The 24,170-nt window shown below is 56.2% G+C and overlaps 1 protein-coding gene across 5 annotated transcripts in view; it reads right to left on the bottom strand.

The window, feature by feature from the left end:
* PRDM11 (PR/SET domain 11) overlaps positions 1–24,170 on the bottom strand; it is an 88,802-nt gene that overhangs the window by 9,669 nt on the left and 54,963 nt on the right. For 2 of the 5 annotated variants that reach the window (XM_043581029.1, XM_043581028.1), the window contains exons 5-7: positions 20,449–20,516; positions 5,597–5,784; positions 778–1,404 (exon numbers count right to left, since the gene is read on the bottom strand). In XM_043581029.1, the coding sequence (XP_043436964.1) occupies positions 778–1,404; positions 5,597–5,784; positions 20,449–20,516 (883 nt within the window). Of the gene's footprint in view, positions 1–526; positions 1,405–5,596; positions 5,785–10,898; positions 13,164–16,148; positions 16,571–20,448; positions 20,517–24,170 lie in introns of those variants that run through there. The other 3 variants (XM_043581032.1, XM_043581031.1, XM_043581030.1) reach the window with 3 other exon arrangements.

Genomic DNA, 24,170 nt, shown 5'->3' with positions numbered 1-24,170 from the left:
GTGGTCGGGGCCGGCGTGCCGCCCTCGCGGGAAGGCAGCTTGCCAAGGCCCCGGGGCTATTTCAGGATCAGAATGCAGCTTGGTCAAGAAGCTTGCTTCGAGTATCTGAAACGCCTCACTCTGCGCTACGGGATGAGGTTAAAATAGGAAACGCTACGTAAATGCTGGACTCAGCTGCAGCTGTGTTCCGAAAAAACCTTGCCGGTTGTCGACCGAGTCTAAAGATCCCAGCGGCCGACAGAAAAGCACCGAGGCGTGCAGCCACACGCCCCCGCATCCCAGTCCTTCTAGAACACTCCGGGCAGGGGAGATAGGGCCGCGTGCGGCAGAAGCGCGATTCGGGAAGAGAAGAACGAGGCTGTGTTCCGGGACTGAGGTCAACAAGGCCGGGAGCTCTCCCCCACGGGATGCCCTGCTTGGGACTGGGGAGAGAGAGAGATTGGGTTTAGAAGTTGAGCGTGGGGCTGAGACACCGGGAGGCCCACTAGAGAGAGGCAGCGGGTCAAGAACACAGCACACACCCCTCCAGCAGTGGAACTTCCTTTATTGACGGGGAGGATACAAGGGCATGACGCGAGGCGTCCCGCTGGAGCTGAGAAGCAGCCTGTCGGGGGCAGGCACCTGCGGGCAAGGGCCGCGACCGGAGTCCGCCCCCCCCTCGTGACACGCCTCAGGTCCCCCCGGGGAAGGTGGCTCCAGCAGAGAGCGCCAGGCCACCCTCACCCTGCCCACCGGGCGCCCGTCCCTCCGGCCACAGTCTCATCCACGCCAACTTACCTGCGGGGTCCGAGAGCTCCGGGAGCTCCAGGGCCTGTGCGGGCAGCACGGGGGGTTCAGGAAGCTTCCCAGACTTAAGCATATCTAGTTCGGCCTGGAGCTCCCGGACTTTCTTCTTTAGGCGAATACAGTTAGGGCAAAAGGAGGTGGTGGGGAGCTCGTGAGGGTCGGACGCAAGGGAGGCCTCGGCGGGGCTGTCGGCCTTGAAGGACGAAGGTTCTTCTTCTTCATCCTCCAACGGGCCTGGTTCCTTGGAAACCCCCTGGGGGATCTTCCAGTCCCCTTCCCCCTGGGTCCGGCCGACATTCTGCACGCCATGTGACACGGTCATGGCGCACCGACTGTAGGCCTCGTCCTGGTACTTGGGGACTTTCCTGATGACCAGCGAGGTGCTCAGTGCCAGCTGGTGCGCTTCCGCCTTCGCGGATTCCAGGGAAGCCTCCAGCACGTCCTTGAAAATGAGGTCAATCTTCTTCTTCTTGGCCTGGGGGTGCACATCCCCCTCGTCAAAGCCACGCTTGTAGGGACTTTTGCCCTGTCTCAACACGGGGAGCGGAAGGGGACCCCTCAGGTCTTCTGGGTTATCCAGAGCCTGTTCAGACTTCTCCCTCTGCAACCTCTTCTCTCCTAGGAAGGAAAACCAGGGCGTGAGGAAGGGGGGAAAAGCCCCGACGTGGAGAAACCAACAGAAAACAAGGCACGCCTCCCATCAGGAAAGTCACTTGACACATCCCTCTGGATCTGGCCTTGTGGGGCAGGTGTGACGCGACAGGGAGAGAGAGGCGGGTCACTCAGCGGATCACGGGGTCCAGAGTGGGATCCCGAAACGTGGGCAGACCTCTCTAAAAAGACCACGCGTTGCGCGGGAGCCTTATGTATACACACGGCACATTTACAAGTGGAGAGAATGCTATAGGGGAGGGCAGCGGGAAGTTCGGTAGCCCTAGTAGATGACACCCCCACCGATCAAACCGGGCGGGTGGGCGCGCACCTCAGAGCTCAGTGCGTGTGGCTCCCCGCCCTCCAGGCTTCTGGTCCAGTCCTGGCAATTGGAAGACGGGGCTGCTTCGACTTGGTAAAAGGTACACACGAAACACGGAGTCCTCTCCTTCCGGCTCCCTGGCTGCCCCGAGACGGCCCCTCGGGGCAAAGACCGACCCACAGCCAACCATCCTTTCTAACTCTCCCAGTGATCAGAGGATGAGGTGCACGGAAGAGAGCGTGACCTGAACGTCTGTGGTTCTCCCACAACCGAGGCCGGGGAGAACGGGGTGGGGGGGACAGGAAGACGGGGCCCCCCCCGCAGTGGCTGATGGCTCCCGGGCAGGCAGCCTCCAGCATGACAAAGAGGGGCGTGACCCCACTGACCCAAAGCATTCTTGAAATATAGCTGTGTCTCCTTACCTGATGATACAAAGAACGCTCCCTTTTCTAGCTCTTTCCATCACGTGACTGGCTTCAAAGACGTTGCTGAGCTCCCAACAAGAATTCTAGCCTGATCCTTTGAAACGGCCGCCACAGTCTCATAAATTGCTATAGAAGGGCGTATGCTCCCCGGGGGTGCAGACGCTACAGGGGACCCTCAGAAGGTCCTGACGGCGGCCTGTGGGGCCGGGGAATCTCAAAGGGCTTCCTAGATAGAGGCGGGGCCCTGGGAGCTGACTCCGAGCAGTGGCTTGACCTGAATGTATGTTGCGGATGGATTTCCAAAAGCCGTGTTTGCTAAAAACCTCTGAGTGGAGCGGAGGCCAAAGGATCTCTGGGAACAATCCAGAAGATCCATGCTATGCCCGAGCCCTGGCTCCCCGCAGCCGGCAAGGGGTGCCGTGCCCCGGCCCGTGTATGAATCCAGGCTTCCGACGGGTAACAGCACAAAAGGGGGTAACCTAATCAGGACACCCCTCTTCTGTCCTCGCACGAATGCCTGAACGTTATGTTCAGGGCCCCTGTAAGTCAGGTGGCTCTCACAGCCTATATTTTTATAACGACCGAGGAGCAGAAAGGGTGGACGTGAACACTAACACGTTCGCGGTACAGATCAGCTATGACACTTGCCCATTTAGAATCTCCAAACGTCAAGGGCCACGCTTTCACTTCTCACAGACCAGTCAGGCAGCAAACAGCTTATGTCGGGAGCTCAAGGCTATACATCAGCAGGGAGTCCTCATGGGTCTCTGCTTAAAGACAAGGTCATTCCAATCTCCTAGGATGCGTGGGGGACTTCTTCGGACTCAAGGCGCTCAGAAAAATCTAAAGGCCGAGAAGGACCTTTCAGCATCGTGGAATTGATTTCAAAGCCTCCATTAAATACGGGGGGGAAACACCACAGAGTGAATCGGTGGCTCAAAGTGGATCAAATGACAAGGTTTTTTTTGAATACACCTATCCGATGCATCCCGTTCTTAAAAGATCGCCACAAAGGCATACTTTACGCTGTCTGCGGGAAGAAGTTTCTGGGCTTCAGGTAACGTCCCTACTTAAGAAGGACCAGTAATTCATGCTCTGGCCTTTCTCAGGGCTCCAGCCCCCAATTACAAAGAAACTTCCTTCCACGCAAGACGCTCGGTGACTGAGTGTCGGGATCCCCTTCCCGGAGCGGGGCTGGCCCACCGATCTAAGATGCCACTAAACTGTATTCAGAGCCTGCCAAAGCTGCAGGCTACAGAGACGTCTACACAGCTAAAGGCCACTGAGCTCATGACTGCTCCCGAGGGCTTTAGGATCAAGCCCACCCGCTGCTCTGGCCCGGCCCCACGGTGCCTTTCAGTCTCCTTCCTGTTTCCTACTGCTCAGCCTGGCCAGGAACAGCCACTCCTTCCTCCTGTATCTTCACAAATCTTCACGTATCCCATGTCAAGCCTCTCTGCTACGCCTCCTTTGAACCACTCCCGAAAGGTCACTCCCTCCTCCGAGCGTTCCCCTCGGATCTCGGGGCTCTCTGAGGATGACCGCAGCTTGATGTGCTTTGGAGAAGACACTGGGGTGAGGGTGGGGGTGGGGGTGGGGGTGGGGGTGGGGGAGGATATCACAAATCCAGGAGAATTTCAGAAGATTATGGCCAAGGGATGGAACCTGTGTCCTCAGATAGGACTTCTCTTGGTTTTCTTTTCTTCTGGTGATAGGACGATTCTTTTGGAGACTTCTTGGCCGTCTTCATTCGTGTCTTCCCTTATCCATTCAACAAAGATGTATTGCACATCAGGCACGGTTACACAAGGTCTCTTCAGAGGTCAAACGGAAACCATGGGAATCTCGTCATAGAAACCTGCCTTCCCGAGTGAGATCGGCACGTGGCCAACCCCCGGTTCCGAAGAAGACAAGAGGTGAGTATGTCGGCTGGGTCTCCCCACCGCCCCCCCAATCACAGATACCTTTTACCAAGTCAGGCAGCAGCTGTGCATTCAAGGTCCACAACCCGCTTTGTTCGGTTTTGTTTTTAAAAACAGCCTTGGGGCGCCTGGGTGGCTCAGCTGGTGGAGCGTCTGACTCTTGATTTCGGCTCGGTCATGTCTCGTGGTCATGAGATCAAGCCCCGTGCTGGGCTCAGCACGGAACCTGCTTGGGATTCTCTCCCTCTCTCTGCCCCTCTCTGCTACTGCTCGCTCTCTCCCTCTCTCTCACTCTCCCTCAAAATAAATAAACTTAAAAAAAATGAACATAGCTTAATTGCAATGGGCCACCCTGCCCCCTTTCCCTCTTCTCCACTCATACTCCATGTGAAGATTTATTTCCAATAAGTAGGTCGGTCAGGAGCGTGACATGGTGGGGCTTGGGTATAGTCCTGGTTCCTGAGACCAGATGGACTCTGGGTCTTTGAATGCTTTTTCCCCTGAGAGGAGCTGGATTCACCAGTTTGCCTGGGCCAGGCTGAGGCTGGAATAGAGAGGCAAAGGGCTAGGGGCTGGGGAGCATTTTAAGCCACTTTCAAATGACGCATTTAAATGGAGCTGGATGGACATCTCCGCCCCCCCCCCCCAGGCCACCACCCACACCTAAGGTCACCTTCCCACCTCCCTCCCTGAGAAGAACTGCCTTCTTCTAATAGGGATGGTTCATTCACAGCGTGTGATCAGGACTTTCAGGAATGAGGCCAGGAGGAAGCTGGGAAGAAACGAGTTTGGTCCGGGAGGCCGTATACCATCGTAGGTTAGAGCTGAAACCCTGGACTAGGACCCTGGACAGATGTGGATGAGAAACCCAGCGGTGCCCTTCCTAGCCACGTGACCCCGGGTGAGTCGCTGTATTCATCCGATGCTCAGTTTCTACACTGGTGAGCTGGGGGATGATCGGCCACACGGGACGGTCAGCCTTAAAAGTTTCCAACTGAGGGCTTACAGTGGTCAAGGTGGGCATTGCTCTAAATGGGCGCATTACCCAGCTCATTCCCACCGCACCCTTACGAGGTAGGTGAACACCGCAGAACCGCCGCTGGGCACGTGGTAAGCACTTAGCAAATGTTAGTATCACTGCGACAGGGACGGGTTGTAGCACCTTCCCATCGGTTTGAGTCGGAGAAAGAGGACCAACTTTGATTACACTTATGCGCTTGGCTTTGGGGCCCTGTCTCTCTCCCGGATACTCTCCGATGCCTTGCGCCAGGGTTTCTGAGGGAGGACAGCACCCTGGAGGGTCTGCGGCCCCGCCCAGAGCCGCCGCTCACACGCAGACCGTCCGTCCCCCGCCCCGCGTCCCTCTGGGTCTCCCCGTCGCCGCTGGACTGCATTCCCCAACGGTCTTCTCAGGAAGCTCCCAGAGAAGCACTCCTGGCCTCCCCTGTGTTTGGTGGCGGGCGTGGCCCTCACCTCGGGTGGGGACTCACCTCTGGCCAGATTGCGGTGGATGGTCTCCTGGGACATGCTGTGCAGACGCTTCATGTATTCCTTGCTGTACCAGACCCGGAGCCGCTCCCCGGGCCGGATGTCCCGGCAGGCTCGGAAGTAGATGTGCTCGCTGTGCTGGAACGCCAGCAGGTTCTGCTCCCTCTCTTCCCGGGAGATGACCACGTACCTGGGGGCGAGGGGGACAGGTGAGAACGCACGGGCCACTCGGTGGAGGTCAGAGGTCCACAGGCAAGGGGCGTGCGCAAAAGTCGAAGGACGGCTGCCTGTCCGGGATCGGGACCCCAGCTAGAGCCGGTCCCTCGTCCCAACGTCACAGTTTTGTGCGACCTCGAGCAAGCCTCCGACCCTCTGAGGGTCTCTGTTTTCTGAGACTAGGGATGACAGCCGCCCTGCCTACCTCCCACGTACTGGTAAGCACAAAAATTCAACACCAGATATAAAAACAATTACCAAACCGAAAGGCCATGTCGTTCGCTCTTGGCTAAATTTTAACCGCAGGGACCCCCAGACACCTGCAGGCCTCCGATGGCGCTAAGTGTGGGATTCCTGGACTGTTTCCAGGATTTCACGAAGCCTGGAAGAAACAACCCATGTGACAACGGCGCCCCGAAGGCCAATTAACAAATGCTGAAGATCAGTGTCTTTAAAAAGTGGGTGCCCGATGCTGACAGGAGACGAAGGGAAATAAGACCTGAGGGAAGGTTAGCAACGACTGGAAACTAAGACTCAGAGACGCTACGTGACTCGCCTGAGGTCACGCAGCGAATAAATGGGAGATGGAGCTTTGAGGTCTGTGTCTTTCCCACTAGATCTCACGGCTCCTCTGTGGGCATGTAAAGCACCAGCCACGCCCAGATAACCTTTAACGTTCTGCCAAACCCTCCGAATCTCTCCCTTACCCCCGCTCCCTGAAATGACATTTCCAACATCCAACCTGCCCCCCTTCCAAAGCTGAGATGATGTAACACCTACAGAGAAGCAGAGGCGGAGAGATCAAAAGGACAAGAGGAAACTGGAGTCTTAAGGATCCACACCACGCGAGCATCCAGGAAATTCGTCATAAAAAATAAACTTCTTTTCCTCATGCTATGGTTTGTCTCAAAAGCCAGGATAGGAATCAAAGTCGGACTGACCGGCATCGCCCAGAGAACGGTATCTGGAGCAGGCCAGGGTACGCAACCATTCACGGGGAAAAATCCCAGTGGGTCACGAGCAAATGAAAAGCACTCAGCATCACTCCAAAGGAAAGGAACGGCAAGGAGCACGTTGTCTCCCTCTCTCCCTCTCTCTCTTTTTAATGATAACATCCACATTGGCTAGAAAAGTGTATCCCAGACTACTGGTGGAGAATAAGTGGGCACAAGCCTTGGGGATGCAACTTGGCAATATGGCCTCGTACACCCGTGTTCACAGCAGCATCATTCACAACCGTCTGCAGGTGGGAGCGACCCCTGCCCGCTGATGGATACGTGGATAAAAGGAATGTGGAATACATACACGATGGCTATTACTTGGCTTTAAAAAGGAAATTCCGATATACGCTGTACCGCGAATGAGCCCTGAAGACACATACCAAGCGAAGTGAGCCGATCACAAAAGGACACATACGGGAGGATCCCATTTATATGAGGTCCTTGCAGGAACAGTCAAATCCAGAGACAGGAAGGAGAACGGGGGTTGCCAGGGGCCAGGGTGGGGAGTGGGGGGACGCGGAGTTCGTGTGTAATGGGTATATAGTTTCAGTGGGGGAAGGCGAGAAGAGTCTTGAGATGGATGGTGGTCACGACCCCGCAACGCGAGTGAAATTGATGCTGCTGAATTGCATACTTCAAAAAATGGTTACAATGGTAAATGTTATGGTATGCGCATTCTGTCGCAATTTTTGAAAAATTTTAAAAAGGACCATAAGATGCAGACCGAGTGGACGACTCGGCATACCACCGCCCTGGCTGTAGCATCGTTTACAAGAACGCGGAAGCAAAAAACACCGACACGTCCGATACCGGGGCAACAGCTTAGCGAACCGCGGCATATTCGTACGACGGAATGGCTCATCTATAGAAAAGTGTTTTCAAGGGATCTTTTATGACTCGGAAAAAGGGCCCTGATAGGATGCAACGCGAGAACAGGAGGGCTGAAAGCTACCTATTCTATAGTTCCAACCATGCTCTAAAAACAAGCCTTGGTAAACTACTTGAAGGAAATATACCAATGCTTTAACAGTGATTGGCCATTACAGGTGGATCTACTTTGTAAGTTTTTCTGTAATTTCCAAGTTTTCCTTATTAAGCAATTATTACAGTTACCCCTCCCCCCCCCCCAAGAAAAGACACACGAACTCCACTTTCAGTACTGGTGGCGGTCGCGGTGGCCGCCTGCATTGTGAGTCTACATTCCTGGCCCCTCGGGCAGAGCACCCGCATGTCGTGCCGTTGTCACGGATAGTCCCCTGTAGCCTCCGTTCCACTCGGCCCTGGAGGAGGCCGTGACCTTATAAGGGGAACCACTAGAGTCCAGGGACCAATCCACCTGACAACAGGCTGCAGCACAGACCCCGGGGTTGCGGGGCTAAGGCCAAGGGAGGCAGCAGTGCAAACATGAGCGCCGGCTGCCTCACCCGCTCCGAGAGAAGCAGTCGTGAGCTCCACCCTGCCAGGGTCACACGGGCAGGATGCATGGCGCTTAGATCCCCAGAACCTGCTCGTGTCCAGAGACTAAATCAACGCATCTGTGTGCTTGTCAGCATCGGACATGAGCATCGGTCTCCCTGAGCCGTGAAGACAATACCGTGATATCTGCGACGCCCAGGCGTGCCGCAAACCAAGAACCTGGGGGGGGGGGAAGGAGAAGAGGACCCCTGGCCCCGGGCGGTCTTTCCACACGGACCCTTCTGAGTTGCAGCTCTCCAGCTGCAGGGGTCTGCTCTTCTCTGGATCTGATATTCCTTCTGAATGTGCAAAATATTTTCCAGTCCCCAGTTTACTGAGAGCCTGGGGTTCGACATCCAAAATTAATCAGACTTGTGGCTAGCATCGAACAGAACTGGGGTAGACCCAAACTTTCCTACTCCTGGATTCAGAAGGCAAACTGCTCATTCGCCTGTCTCCTCACAAGAATCACCTGGATCACAGAGCACAAGGAAAGATACGCTCTTCTCTGGTTTGGCGGTGCAAACAATCACCCAGCTCTAAAAGCTAGAATTACTTTCTCTGGCATCAATCACAGTCTCCCAAAACAGACCCAAATTTGTTCGGCACCTGGTTGTATTTGGTCGTTTTGAGATATAATATCTATGGCACCTCTCAGCGAATGGTAACAACCCACTCCCCCGAGGTGTTCAATGGAGGCAGCTAAGTCTCAACACCAATTACCTGGAATTCGCTCTCCCTCTTTTAAGTACTTTGCAGTGACACCCAGGGGTTTAATCCACTCCCAGAATCCCGTTCCCGTACAACAATCCCTTCATGAAGAACCACGCCTGTCCCATCTCATGGCTGCAGACAAGCAAGAGCCCTCCCTGGAAGACAAAGCTTCTAGGGAGTGAAGGTCCCTGTATCTGTTGAGTCTCCAGGTCCCTACCTCGTTGGAGAGAAAGCACAGAGTATGTCGGAAGGAGGGTGGAAAATGGCTAGCACAGGGCACTCTACGAACGCAAGAGCTCATCTGATAGCTTTTCAAATCAGACCCACAGAGGTGACAACCTTTGAAGCAATCGAGGGGGTGGGTGGGAGCGGGAGCTGCTCTCTGGACTGAAGGTTTCGTGATGATAATGGATTATTTTTATTCTGAGCTCCTTGCTGGCTTTGGGAATTGGATAGACAGGCACTAAGACACCACTTCTTCAACCTCACCCCCTGTGCCTTATCAAATGCACCAGATTTTCTAGCTGGGACAGGAAATGACTATGGGTTTCAACGGAAGAGACAAAATAACCCACGGGGCATCCATTTTGTTGGAGTGGGGGCAGACAAAGGCCAGGCTCAGACATTCCTGCTCAGGGGGTAGGTCTCTGCCGGAGAGGAAGATGTGCCACTCACGGAGGCAGGAATGGGACAGACTGACCGAGAAGAGGCAGGGCTCTGTTTTCTCCCGTGCATTTAGGTCTCTGAGCTGGGCGGGTCTTTGGGTCATGCACCCACCCACCAGATGGTCACCCAAACGCTGACAGAACGTCACGCAGCCAACCTTGAGTGCGGCTGGAGGCCTCGGATTCTTAGGCGGGACTTCCCCATCTCAAGCTGAAATTGGCTGCCCGTTGCTTTCCGTCCACTGGCCTCAGTTTCCCCTTCCTGTTTTGATGTGCTAGACCCACAGTCCCCCACTGAAGCCTAGAAAAAGACTCTAATGAAATTCCATCTGAAGTTCATAGGCTCTTCGTCTCTCTGTCCCCTTTGCTTCCAACTTGATCTCTTCCCTCCCCAGGACCAGAGGGAAAGGCCAGTCAGTACCTACACCTTGCTGGAGAAGATCCTGGGCCCGGTTTCACAGAATCTTTGCCTCTTGTGGAAATCGAGTACTTTTGATTTCCATGGCCATCCTTTTCGGCCGAGAACAGAAGAGGAGGACCTGGATTCCAAGAGGTCAAAGGCAGGCTGGAACTTTCCAGAGAGGGGACAGATCCCTGGTCAGGACGTGGGGGTTTCCTGCTTGGGAGAAGCTCTCTGTGTGACTGGCAGTAAGCCAGGGCAACTCACAGGTTAGGAGGCCCTTGTCTTCTAAGGAGACTCCCAAAGGGACCCAGAGGAGCCACTCTGGTTACTTTGAAAGCCTCAGATCTCTGTGGGCAGGGTCTTGCCTGTGACAGACGGATACTAGGATCTGTGGGGAGGTGTCCAAAAAAAAAGGTCATGCCTCAGAGTGGTCCCTGAAGTTCACTGGCGAATGGATAGCCCCTGACCATCTGGAGCCTCCTGCCGGAAATAGTGATTTTTCCCCCCGCAGGACCCCTAACTTCTTCTAGGGAACAAAAGGTAAAAATTCACTTAGCAACATCTCACTCTCACTGTGCAAAGACTTTAATAAAATACAGCTCAGTGGTTTCAGACGTGGCTGTTCATCTCGCTCAGCTCACGGGTTCCTTTCTTTTCCTTACAGGGCTAGCCTGGTGCCGAGTACGGGGCATCTGAGTGCTTCCGGAATCCCGGAAATGGCAGGGGCACTCGAGCCCCTGTGGCCAGCATGCTTTCCCTCCATCATCTAACCCCTGCTCTGGGGGCCTTGAGGTTTTCACAGGAAGCGAAGAAAGAGAATATACACCAAAGAAAGATCCTGGAGACTGGGTGTGTTCCAAGTGTGAGATCAATTTCTTTTTATTGCCGTCTTAACAAAAATACTTGGGAAGGCAATCTTTGATTCCAGCATTGGGAGGGCAGGGGAATGCCAGGCAATAATCAAGCCACTGGGCTGTCGGACTGGGGACTGTTCAGCTTGGGGTGGCAGGAACCCCCAGAGGACCACAGAGTGGGGCGATGGAGGCTGAGGACACGGGGACCTAGCGGTTTGCCCTCCGAGCTCTCTCCCTGGGACCAAGCTCGGTCTGGGTTCAGAAGCAGCACTCCAGGAACAGCCACAGCAGGCACTGGGTACGGCAGTCCTCCCAGCCCCCACTCGGGCTCTAGGGGGCAGGCGTGGGGGAGATAGATGGAGGGCCGGCCGGGGGAGGGGAGCTTCTGCTAGGGTCAGCCTCAGGCCAGGGAGCAAAGAGGACACAGAGCCGAGCTACAACCTGGGTCAGAGCTAAGCTTGTGACTGCCTCCCCCACCTCCCTCCGGGACTCGAGGAACCCGGCTCTCCCCCCACACTCCGAAATGAAACGTGAAGCTAGAGGTATGTGTAGCTAATGCATTTGCAGCCCAAGCAAGCGGAGGCGAGGCATGCTGGAACTTGGGTGGCACGGGAGCCTTGCTGGGTTCTTATAGACGCCAGAAGAGGAGTCACCTTGTGGGTGCTGAGGCTTGGGCCCTGCCTCTCCCCAGCCACCCCCCCGCCCCCGGCCGTTAGCCTTAGTGCCAGAGCCGGGTGGGTGGATTCACCGCCCGGAGGCTGCCGTTGCCTCCCACCGGCACCCAGGAGAGCCGAGGCGTGGGCAGGCGAGGCGCGGTACCCCTCCTGACTCCCGATCTGGCCTCTGACAGGGGAGCTGGACCAATCCGCAGACCTGGCTTCCAGTCCTGGCGCCCCACCCCCACCCCCCGCCGCCCCGCCAACTAACTGTCGTGTCACTGATCATCTAGGAAATGCAGGTGATGGCAGTAATAACGGTGACAACGATACCCGGCTTGGCTGCCTCTCCGGCTGTCCTGAGAACCCACTGAGACCACACACCTGCAAATGCAGGGAAAGCATAAGGTGCTCTCTCTAAGAACTCCGGGGAGTCTTCTTCGCCTTCCTCCGACGCCATCCCCTTCCACAAAAGGCAAGCACAGCAGCTGAGCACACGCACCGCAAGGGCAAGCGGAAGGCCAAGGCAGGGGCACCACCCGCCGCACTCAGAGCCCTGGGGAAGGGGAGGACGCACCCCTCCCGGAAGGGCTGAGCTCCCCCTGCCCGTCCTCAAGCTTCGCCCCCTTCGGAAGCAGCGGAATCAGGGCGTGGGAGGCAGCCGTGGCAGCCCTGCGGTCGGCAAGCAGGAGTCCATTCAGGCGCTCCCCCCTCTTGCTCCCCTCTTCCCCGCAAGGCTCGCCGCCGTGGGTGCGGACCAAGAGGAGGCTGACGCCCCCCCCCCGCCCCGGGGCAAGCAAGCATCGGGCAGGTCGCTTTCCCTGCATCTTCAGCATCTGCCGAAGACGAGGGAGCGGGGCTCAGTACACACTCCGTTGGAGCCCAGGGCAGCTGGCCTGCACTCGGGGAGGAGGTGGCCGCCTCCCCAGCATCCTACAAGGGTCATTGGTCCCGGACACGGGAGACTGGCTCCCGTCGCAAGGCCAGGCACCCGTCCCCCCACCCCCGTCTCTCTTCCTCCTACTGGAGACCGGCCGGGTCAGAAGTTGTGCTTTCTCTTCCGAGACCTGGTAGTCCGTGCGGGGGCTGGCGCCGGGGGAGCCTGCGGGGGCTCTGCCGGGGGGGCCTCGACCTGAGGGGTAGAGCCCGCGGGGGCTACCCCGTCTGGCCCCCGCTGAGATGCCCGGACCCCGTCTCGGATCTCCGTCAGCGTCTGGCACACCTGACCGACGCGGCCGGTCAGCTCCGCCACGGTCTGGCCGATGGAACGCATGCTGTTCGCCATGTCCCGGTGCACGGTCACCAGCTCCTGGCAGAACTGCTGGAGGACCTCGGTCTGCCGGACGTAGGCATGGAGGAGCTGCCAGTCAAGGCCCGTGCCGGGCGGGCTGGGGTGCGGCCGAGGGGTCCTGCAGGCAGCCTGGGCCTGCGGTGAGGGCCGGGATAGGGCCTCTGGCTTGGGGCCCACCATCTCGGACTGGTCTGAGGAGGACGATGAGCGGAGCAGGGTAGGCCTGGCCAGGTGGGCCTCTTCCTCTGGTGACCGCTGCCGGGGCACCCGCAGAGGCTGCCTCGAGGGCCCCGGGGCCTCCTCATCTTCATCATCTTGCGGGATAGAAACAAAGAAGGGCAAATGATTACAACAGAGAGAAAGGGGGCGGCTCTGGGCTTTGGTCCCCCCCCACAAGTCGCCCTATAATCCCCCTGCCCGGCCACCCCCGAGCCTAATTCAGCACCTGCCTGCTCCCCTGCACCGACCCACAAACACCTGCTCCCCAAATCCCTGAAGGTGTGCGGGCCCGGCACCCCGGGGGACAAGGGTGAGCGCTGCCCCGGCCCCCTTCCTTTCACGGGAACAGCAACACGCTTGCGGGAGGGCCCAGGTCGGGGGACTTGGAGACACCCGTCCCAGTGACAGCAAGTCAACCCGCTCGCTCACTTCGTCCCTCTGTGACTCAGTTTCTGCAGAGCAAAGATCACAACCGCTCTGTCTTGATCTACCCAGCCGCTTGCCCGCCTAACAGGGTTGTCAAGAAAATTAAACAAGAGAACGGACACGAAGGAGCTTGGCAAAGCCGGAAGAGTGACACCCGCCAAAAGGCACTCGGAGTTGTGTCTGACTCGCTTGGGCCACCTCGTGGCCTTGCTAGAATCTGCAGTTTTAAGTCACGGGGAGGGGGACAGGCCCCGGGGCAGTCTGGAGTCGGGAGGCAAGGGATAGGAAAGGAGTGAGGCGGCTGGAGGGCGCAGAGCAGGAGAGCCACCTCTGCAGCGGGTCCTGATGTCCCCCGAGACCCCCGAGGCGGGCCGCCCAGGGAAGAAGCAAGGCTCTCACCCGGGAGCGTCTGAAGGCTTGCAAGGCACCACCACACAGACGGCCAGTCACAGGGAGGGGCCGGGCCCCTGCAACACCCAGGCCTTGGCTCTCTTGTGAGCAAGGTTATGAGCTGATTCCCACGGCAGGAATAAAAAGTATGCAGGTTCCCTGCCTGCACCAGAGGGGCTAAATTCAGAACCACCCCCCAGGGGAGGTGACCGAGAAGACTGACTCATCTCGTCCCCAGCCGCACACATGCATGCCTCCCCAGGGTCCCAGGGCCTCCCTCTGGGCTGGCACGAGAAGAGCCCAGTGATTCATAACCGCACTTGGTGGGATAGCTGCCAGCCCCCCCCGGGGATCCCAGGACACCCGTTCTGGCGTGGCAGGGCTGGAAGGAGTGAGCGGGGCCGAGGCGATGGTGCTTCCCCCCCCCGACCCCCCTTCCAGGGCCTCCTTCCATAGAGCCCCTGGCCTCGTGCTGTAACAGCTGGTCGACCATCCGGGAAAGGGGGGCCTGGCCAAGTCTGCGGTGGAGGGGTCCCGGGCCCCCTGCCCAGCCCAGGTCACATTTGGTAACCTCATTACCTTCTTGGGGAGATGGAAGAGAGAGCAAGGCAGGATTTAGGGAACGGACGGCCCTGGCTGCCAGGCCCCCCCGTCTTTTTCTCTAAGTGGGTGGAATCACCCTGAAGCTTAGCACAACGCCAATTCGTAGGGAGCTGGCAGACCTGGGCTCGAGTCCTGGTTCTGAATCTAGCTGGGGGGGGCCACCTCTGTTTCTGGAACTTATCTGCCTCATCTACATAGCAAGGGAGTCAGAGTAGACGGCCTCCGTTCCTTTCCCAGTCCTGAAGAACGGACTCTGAGGGGCCACCTGTCAGGAGCCCCAGCCAAACAGGAAATTAGTGCGATCCCCATCCCAACAGCAGAGGGCCGCGGGAGGGAACACGGGGTCCTTGTGAACCACCTTCCCCGGGCTGGCCAGCCGCTGACTTGCAGTCCTCCAGCCCTGCTCCGTCTATCGTAGGCCAGACTCCCGTTGGGACCGTGGGCCGAAGGTGGGGGGATGTGTGGGGAGAAGGGGGTGCAGTCCCACCACAGAAGGGTCTCGACCGCTCCCCATTCGGGGGAGTCCCAGATGGAACCACAGCCCCAACTACAGCCTGCTGGGCCAGGAGATTCCACAGTCAGGCCCCTGCATCCAAGTCCATCCTGGGTCACGGGAAGCAGAGGTGAATAAAGCAGAAGAGGGGTGGAGAAGGGCACGGGGGCGGTAAGGACAGGGAGGGAACCTGGTGAGACGGAGAGATCTGAGAGAGAGCCTTAGAGGGGGGGAGAAAGAGGCAGAGGGCAGAGAGGAGTGGGCGCAGAAGCACAGAAAAGAACACAGAAACGAAGAGGTTAGGAAGAGAGAGAGCAGGAGCTCATCTTCCCCCCCACCCCCTCCGTGGCCTGGGCCCTGAAGACTTGGCTGGCTTCCTCCCGCACCCCCTCCCCCACGCCTGCTACACTGGGCTTCCCTGGTTCCTCTCTGTCCTGGAACGTGCCAAGCGCCTTCCTGATGCGGGGGCCTCGTACATGCAGTTCTCAGCCTGGAGGCTCCCCGCTCCCCTCCCGGCGCCCCATGCCGAGGCCTGGTTAACTCTTACTCACCCTTCACAAGTCAGTGCAACTGTCACTCCTGGGAGGCCCCCGAGGACAGCCAGCTCCCCGGCCCCCTTGCTCTCAGGCTGGGCTGCTACATAACTGGCACGGCCAAATGCAACACTTGAATACAGGGCACCGTGTTCAAAACCCAGTGTGAATTTCAGGAGGCCAACAGCAGAGCACGAACCGCCCGCACGGTGCCCTTGCACGTGCAGGGCCCCAGGGACACCGCGCAGGTGGCCCGGGTCGTCAGCCCCGCTCTCAGGACTTCCGGCGTTCGCCCTTCATCCCTTCATTACAACTGTCCTTGTACAATGACTTAAAGCTTGTTTATTCCCACGAGTCTAGGGACAACCCCAGAGCGGGGCCCGTGTAGGATTTATATACAACGCTGTCTTCCCAGCTCTTAGCACAGCTCCTGGCACAGAGTTCAGGAAATATTCTAGAATGAATGAACGGAAAGGGGTGGAGAAGACAGAGCGGGGGAAGGAGGGACGGGTGCATGGGAAGACTGGACGAGACGGAGAGGGACAGAGACAGGAGAAGGCCAGGGAAGGGGGGGACGGCAGGGGAGGAGGAGGCTGGGCAGCGGGAGCCCGGGGAGGGAGGCAGGTGGTACTCACAGCTGGTCGAGGGGCTGTCGGTGCCGTCCAGTTCCGCCCTGGGGAAGCTGTGCCCAGAACGGGCCGTGAGCAGCGCTGACTCGATGGCCCTCTCGTGGGCAGTGAGCACGATGGCGGGGGCCCGGCCCCCGGCCCCGGGGCCCGACAGAGACTGCTGCATGAAGGCCAGCTTGTCCTTGGTCCTCCGTTTCATGTCATCCCATCTGTGCTTAATGTCCTTGACGGAGCGGGGCACCTGGCTGACGGAGGTGATTTTCCGAGCTATGCCTTCCCAAATCTTGTCCCTGTCGGCATGGGACAGTCGCATGGTCTCCCTCCCAAAGAGAACCGCTTCGTGGTGGGTCACCTCCGTGACCAGAATGTCCAGCTCCTCCTTGGAGAACTTGGGCTTCCTCTTGCGCTCAGCCAGGGGCGCCACATTCCTTGGGTTGAATATCCCACAAAGCACAATTGGGTAAATGACCGTCAGCGCGGGCGGTCCTCCTCCTTCCTAATTGCCGGCCCCCAGCTGGGGAGCCAGGAGGCACCCGGGCACCCTGGCCTGCTCACCACCACCACACCCTCCTCCTAGCGAGAGGCCCCTTCCACTACTCCTCAGAGGGCAGGCGGGCAGCAGAGGTGCGGCGGAGTGGGTGGAAACGCGGCCCGCGCCGGACGGCCCGGTGTCGGGCCCTGCCGTGGCCCTGGCTGGCCCTGGCTGGCCCCGGCAGCCGGGGCGCTTGGCTCAGCCCCTCCCGGCCTCTCTCCCCAGCCGGGTCAGGAGGGACAACCACCCCACCTTCGGGGCTGTCACCAGACAGGGGAAAGCAGAGTGACGAAGAGCGTTAAAGCCCCGAAGAGGGAGAAAGGGTCCTTACTGGGGTTCGGACCGGGCCAAGGTCGCTACAGATGGCTCACAGGAAGAGTAGTGAAACAGGGGGATGTTTCAATCTCCTCGCCGGGCGATGCCAGCGATCAGGGTGTGGTCACAGAAAGCGCTTTCTGCCCTGCGGCTCTCTTTGTCCCCGGCCTCCGGCCTCCAAGTCCTCCCCAGGCCCCGTCCCCGCCTTCCGTCGGATGTGGGTGTAGGCTCCCCTCCAGCTGGGGTCAGCTCGTTTCGGGGGGAGCCGCGGTGACCTTTGGGCAGCTCGTGGGTAGGACGCGAGCGGCCCGTGAGCAGCCACCGGGAGACAAGTTCCCCTTTGATGGAGACCAGGAGTGACCTTGGCTTCCACGTGCACAGAGGAGCCCGGGGCCGCTCGAGCAAGAGCAACCCAAGAGAGGAACCCAACACATGGAGGGGAACCTGGAGCCCCGTTCACTCCTCCAGCTGCCCCCAAAACCACAGCAGGAGGCTAGGGGCACAGAGATCCTTCAGCCTTTACCTCTCCGCGTCACCTACCCAGAACGCCACAGCTCAGGCGAAAGGAAGGTCGGGGCTTTGTTACCCGGCCAAGACAGGGACCGTGGTCCGGGCCTTGCACTCGGACAGACCTGGAACTAGGGGCTGAGCCTCTGGTGCCCACCCCCTTCGTGATTCTAGCGCCACCTCCCAGGGCAGCCAGGAGGAAGTCATGGGGGTTTTTCAGTCTCACCGCTATTGGCAGTTGGGGCTAGAAAATTCTTTGGGGGTGGGTGGGACGGACATCCTGGCTAATTAGGATGTTTATCAGCCTCCCTGGCTTGATGTGACAACCCCAAAGTGCCCCCAAGCAAAACAGCCCCCGGTCCCAGACCACCGATGACACGGATGTACAGCGCCTGGCGTAGGGAGGCCACCAAGTCAACCCTCATTACGTTGACGCCCGTTCTCTTCCCGGCCCACCACTTAAGTGTTTCAAAACACTAACCAACTCCATTCAATCATCCACGAGCCCCTAGGTTGTAACAGTACAAGTGAAGGCGTCTGCAAAGCGGAATGAGCTATACAGCGGAAGGAAGCTATACCCTAAGGGGGAAGGCAGGTTCCCAGGATGAATCGGCTTTCCCCTCCAACCACCACCAGAGGGACATCTCCACGGCAACAAACCACGTACCCAACCTCAACCTACACCTTGAGTCTTAGATGAGATGGGCGGGGGCACCACCTGTGGCTACCCTGGCACCATCGTGCATTGCAACAGGGCCAGCAGCTGGGACAGAATGGGAATCGGACAGACCCCATGCCGGCAAGGGAGCAGCAGTAGCTGAACCCACCCACACGGAGTCCAGGAGGCCATGCTTTGGCTGGGCCCCGTGCGCGAGCAGAAAGAACACCGGCCCAGAAGTCCAGGGGCGGATTCAAGTCCTGGTTCTGCCAGCGTCCTCGTGATCTTGAGTAAGATCTCGCCCTGCCCCGGGCCTCAGTTTACCACTGTAGCATGAAGATCAGTACAGGGTAGTGGTTCTCCACCCTAGCGGCACATCAGAATCCCCATGGAGAGCTTTAAAAAAGACCGATAACTGTGGGCTCCTCCCCAGCCCAATTAAGTCAGAATCTCAGGGGCATCAGATGATCGCTCAGTTAGTTCAGATGGTGTCTTTCTTTGGGGCTTGTGGGAAAGCCTTGCCCCCAGGCTGAAAGATCGGGGCGGGGGGGGCGGGGAGCGTGGAACAGAACCAGCTCGTCGGCAAAGCTTCTAGAGTCTCGAAAGCAGCGGTGCAGAAAGGCCTGACACTAGACTGCGTCCAGACACCCTCTCCTTTGCTTGTCTAGAGCCAGACGCAGCAATAGGGAATAGGAGCCCAGGCCAGGGGTCTGGTCCCCACTTCCGTGTCTCTGGTCACAGTGCCCTCAAATGAAAACGTGGCCCCTTTGAAGGCCCATCTCCAAGGCCCCCTCCTCTTTGATCTGGGCCCTCGCACCATATTGTCTGTGCCTTCTTCATTCAACAACTTTGTTAGGAAAAACCAATCTCCACGGTGGAAGGTGTAAGTCCTGGGAGGACTGGGAGGGCAAATCCATCGAGGGCACCCAGTTACGGGGTCTGCTATGCAAGTGCCGAGCTGACCGGTGCCCAATGGTCGGGGAGAAGGAGTTAGGAGGGTGTCCAGGGCCTTCTTGGAGCACTTTCAGGGCAGTGGCCGACCCGATTACATGAAAGGGGGCTGAAGGGAGGGAGCGTGCGTCCCTATACTGTGACACAGGGGTCACCTGTCCCCGGGGCACCTCTGCTTCTGCACCTGTTAAGTGGCAATGCGAATAGCTCCTCCGACAATAAGAGAACAAATCCTACTGTGCTCCGAAGAGGGTAAACCGCAGCCCCTCTCGCCATCCTCCCTGCATCTGCCATCGATGGTTCCCGGGTGGGGAGCACAGGTGGGCGGGGCGGTAAGGCTCCAGGGAAGGGGACAGCAGACCTCGCCATAGACGCCCCAGTGCAAACCACCTTCTCTCCCTGTTTGCTTCGAAGGTGTCAGAGTTTAAATATGGCAAACTCCCTCTCAGGAGGTCTCTGACTGCCCTCCCTCCAAACGCAACCTCTCCTGCACCCCCCCGCCGCCACGGGTCACACAACTGCGCAAACGCCGACAGAGGCCCGATCCACGGTGTCCCCACGTGTGGCCATCCGAGACCTCCCTTCCCTCCCAACCCAGATCCTGTCACCATTCCTGGGCAAGGCACCAACACCAGTCTGACCCCTCACACGGCCCGCAGACCCCTCTGGGCCGGGCCCCGGCACACCGCACAGGCCAACGGCACGGAACCAAAAGGAGAGCCGTGAGCTGGGTCCTCGGTTCCAGAGGCTCAGTGCAGCCACCCCTGGGTGACCCTGGGCCAGTCTCCTGCTCTCTCTGGCCATTAAAGATCCTTCTGGCACAAACTTCCGTCCCCAACACCAGACCGCTGTAAAACCACTCTTGAAAGTACTCACGCCTGGGCAGCAAGGGCCATCCAAAACTGAGCTGACACTGTGCTGGGAGCCTCCTTTCCCACGGAGGCCATTTAAACAACTGTTGGCAGCTGTGGTGGGATGAGCCCTGCACCCCTACGTCAGGAGTCTGCCCTCTGAGAGGGATCCTGGGTGGAGGGGGGGCCCCTCCTTGGTGGGAATGCTGCCCGGAGCTGGGGGCCCTGGGTACTCCAGACACAGGGACAAAATGTGAAGCCCCTAGGGGTCCTTGTAACCCACCGGCCTCTTCCAGAGCCCCCTGACGGAAGGCCGGGGAAGCAAGAGGGTCCCCCAGAACTAGACACATCCCAAACCCTGCAAACGGCAGTCCCAGGGCCTTCAGGGGCCTCCACCGCTGGGGACCGCAGAGGCCCAGCACACTCCTTTGGCTTCCTCTCCAGAGTTTGGGCAAGGCTCCCGGGAAATCAGCAGCAGAGAGCAGGACTCACCTCATCCAGTTGGCTTTAGTCTCGTCTGACCCATCTATGGACTTGTAGCGGTTATTCTTGTCCACAATCTGGAAGACAGAGAGAGAGTCTAGAAGGGGCCACCCTGCAGAGGCTCTCGTGTCCCTGGGCTCCTCCCCACGCCAGGGTCAGGGGCCTGGCCCATCTGCTACCTCCCCTCCCCTCCTCTTGCTCTCCTGCTACAATGCCCCCACTGCTGTAGGATGAAACCCTAGCTAGGGCCAGGAATCCCATCTTCCTCTCCTGTGCTGATAACAGACCCGGCAACAGGGCCAATAAGCAGCATTTCCAGTAGCCACGCACGGCCACCATGAAAGTTGCATCCACCCCCCCTTCTCTCTTCTAGCTTCTGTGAGGCACAGAGGCCAGCACCGGATGACTGAGCACCTGTGATGTGAGAGGGCTCCTCCTCTTGCCAGCCTCTAAATCCTCAACAGCCTCAGGGTTGGGCCGGGCTCTTGTCTCCTGGAAAATGTCCTATTTCCTCATCACGTTTGAATCAGAGTTCAGCGGGGTATGGAATTCTAAGCAGGTTGTTTTATTTTCTTTCGGCTCCTGGACGATCGCCCAAAAGGCTGCCCCTAGGCCGTTCAGCAACGTATTGTTGTTCCTTTGTGGATCGGCCATCTCTGGTAAAATGTGAGACTTGCCCTTCATTTTTGATTTTCTGCAGTTTCCCTCTGTGGTTTTGAAGTGGAGAGTTATTTTGTTAGAATTCTCATTACTTGAGGAGCTAATTACTTGATGAAAACCTACTTCTTCAATTCTCGAAAATTTTGAAAAACTCTTACGTTCACGAATACAGCTTCTGAGTCACTGTCTCCAGTTTCTTCGTGTAGGATTTCTAGGAAACGTATTTAGGAGTATTCCTCATGTCTTTTAACTACCTTTCTCTGTTTCTCTCTCTCTCTCTTTTTGGCAGTGCTCTGGGACTATTCCTTAGAACTCTCTTCCAATTCACTAATTCTCTCTTTGACTGTGTCTAGTTGAGAATTTATCCACATATGAAGCTTCTTCCTTTCTTTTTTGTCTTCCTTTCTAAATGAGAACCTTTAATGCAATGAGTATTTTTCATTCCCAGCATCTTCGTAGCCACCTTTTGGTCATTCCACTTCCGTTTCATAATGTCACATTCCTTTTCTCCTTTCCTAACAGTGTTATTGAAGTATAATTGACATATAATGTACCCATTTGATACATTTTGACAAATGTATACACCCACTGCCACAAGCAAGAAAACAAACATATCCATCACCCCTAAGTGTCTCTGTGCTCCAGAACCTCCCCTCCTGCCCCCTTCCATACCTCCCATCCCCAGTCCACAGGCAACCAGCAAGCTACTTCTTGTCGCTAAAAATTACTCTGTGTTCTCTAGGATTTTACACAAATGAAATCAGATAGAAGCCATGTCTAGCTTCTTTCGCTCAGCACAATTCTGAGATTTGTCCATATTGATGGGTGCATCCGAGTTCACGCCTTTGTACTGGTAAGTAGGATTTCATTGTTTGGATGTGCCACAATTTGCCTTTGTATCTACTTAATGATGGACATTTGGGTTGTGTCTAGTTTTCAGCTATTACAAATAAATCTGCTATGAGAATCCAGTTACAAATCTCTGTGTAGACACGCACATTTCTTGTGGGCAAATACGTAGCAGTGGAATGGCTGGGTCACGTGGCAAGTATACGTTTAACTTTTAAGAAATTGCTGACCTGTTTTCCAAAGTGGCTGCAACATTTTATATTTCCATACACCAGCCTATGGACCCACGAGCTGGCCCAATGCTTGCCAATACTTGGCATGAACAGTCTTTTTTATTTCAGCCATTCTAATAGGTATGAAGCAGTATCTCCTTGTGGTTTTAATTTTATTTCTCTGATGACTAATGATGTTGAACATCATTTTGTGCACTTACTTGTCAGCTGCATATCTTCTCCGGTGAAGGGTCTATTTGAATCTTTGCCCATTTTTGAAATTGGTTGTTTTTTCCTTATTATTGAGTTTTGAGGGTTTTTTGGAAATATACTTTGGATCAAGTCCACCATCAGACATACGACCTGCAAATGTTTTCTGCTAATCGAAGGCTTGTTTATTCATCCTCTTAATGATATCTTTCGAAGAGCAGAGGTTTGAAATTCAAACACACAAACAAAAATCCGCTGTCTTGTTCTTTTTAGTGGGTGTTATCCTTCATTTCCTCAGGGATCCGAAGGCTGAGACTGCTCGTTATCCCTCATTATCTGTTGCCTCCTTCGTCCGCAGCAACAGAACCCCTGGATTCTAACTGGGCACTTGGCTACGTGTAATAACAGAATACGTTTCTTGGCTTCTCCATTCATTAAGTTCTGGCCAATAGGATGTAGTTGGAAGTGTCATGTGTCAGCTTCTTGAAAACTTCTTCAAAAAACAGCTGATACGTGCCTTTCCACCATCCTACTGCCTGGAATGCAGACGTAATGGCTGGAGTTCTAGCTACCAACTCACCAGACTAGGAGGATAATCCAAACACTGAGATAGTGATGAGCTGGGATCAAGCTTGGTTCCCTGGGGACTTACTGAGGCAGAGCCACCGCATCGGCCCCAAAATGTATTCAATGTATTCATAGTAGAAAAATGTAACTCGTCTTTTGCTTGAGCTGCTGTTATTTTGAATCTCAGTTACTCAGAGTCAAGCCTATTCCTGATACAAATCCTAAATGGTTATTTTATTCTTTCTTTCTTAATCTTTTTTAATGTTTATTTATTTTTGAGAGATTGAGAGAGAGCGTGAGTGGGAGAGGGGCAGAGAGCGAGGGAGACACAGAATCTGACGCTGGATCCGGGCTCTGAGCTGTCAGTACAGAGCCCGATGTGGGGTTCAAACTCACGAACCGTGAGATCATGACCTGAGCTGAAGTTGGATGCTCCACCGACTGAGCCACCCAGGCGTCCCTAAACGGTTATTTTAAATTCATTTCCAGAATACTCTATAATTTTTATTTTAGTGTGACTTCATTTGTTATTCAGAGGCTGTCTTTTTAACATTGCTTCATTCGTTTTGGAGCTTTAGTCTTGGGGAGGGGTTCATCTTTTTTTGTTTTTCTTAGACTCTCGTTGTAGTGTTTGGGGGAAAAAGGGTCGGGCTGGTCAAAGTGTGAATTCTCGGTGCATCTGACTAGAAGTCCCCCGGCCCCTTCCGCACACACCTTCTTCACCTACACTCTCACTCTGGATACTCACATCTATCTCTAGACTCTCATTTGTTCACTACACACAATTTTTATCTCAAGACCCAGGTGTGAATATCTGACTTCCCATGTGACTTCCCTTCCTTGGATGTCTCCTAGGCACCTCAAATTTACCTCCCCCAAGGTACCCTCCCCCCAGGCCCCACCCCCAAACCCGTTCCTTCCCTATTTTCCTCATCACAGCAACTAAATCTTGGTTCACAAGCATAATTCGTTCCAGAAACATGCTCGTAAGCCAAAGCACTCGTACATCAAAGCGAAATTTCAGGGACGCTGGCTCAGTTGTGATCAGGGGACGTTCCGTGTCACATATGACTCGTATCGCCAGACATCATCTGTTTATCAAGTTAAAACGAATTAGGAACATTTGCCGATCTTGAGGAATACTCGCAGAACAAGCCACTTGCCATCCGAGGTTTTGCTGTGTTTGAAACCACCATCCACGCGGGTTTCAAAAAGAAAGCGATACCCACCAAA

This window comes from Prionailurus bengalensis, chromosome D1 (genome assembly GCF_016509475.1).
Source record: "Prionailurus bengalensis isolate Pbe53 chromosome D1, Fcat_Pben_1.1_paternal_pri, whole genome shotgun sequence".
Classification (NCBI taxonomy): Eukaryota; Metazoa; Chordata; class Mammalia; order Carnivora; family Felidae; genus Prionailurus; species Prionailurus bengalensis.
Note: the sequence above shows the minus strand (reverse complement) of the source record. Positions and strands in the feature narration are given on the sequence as shown.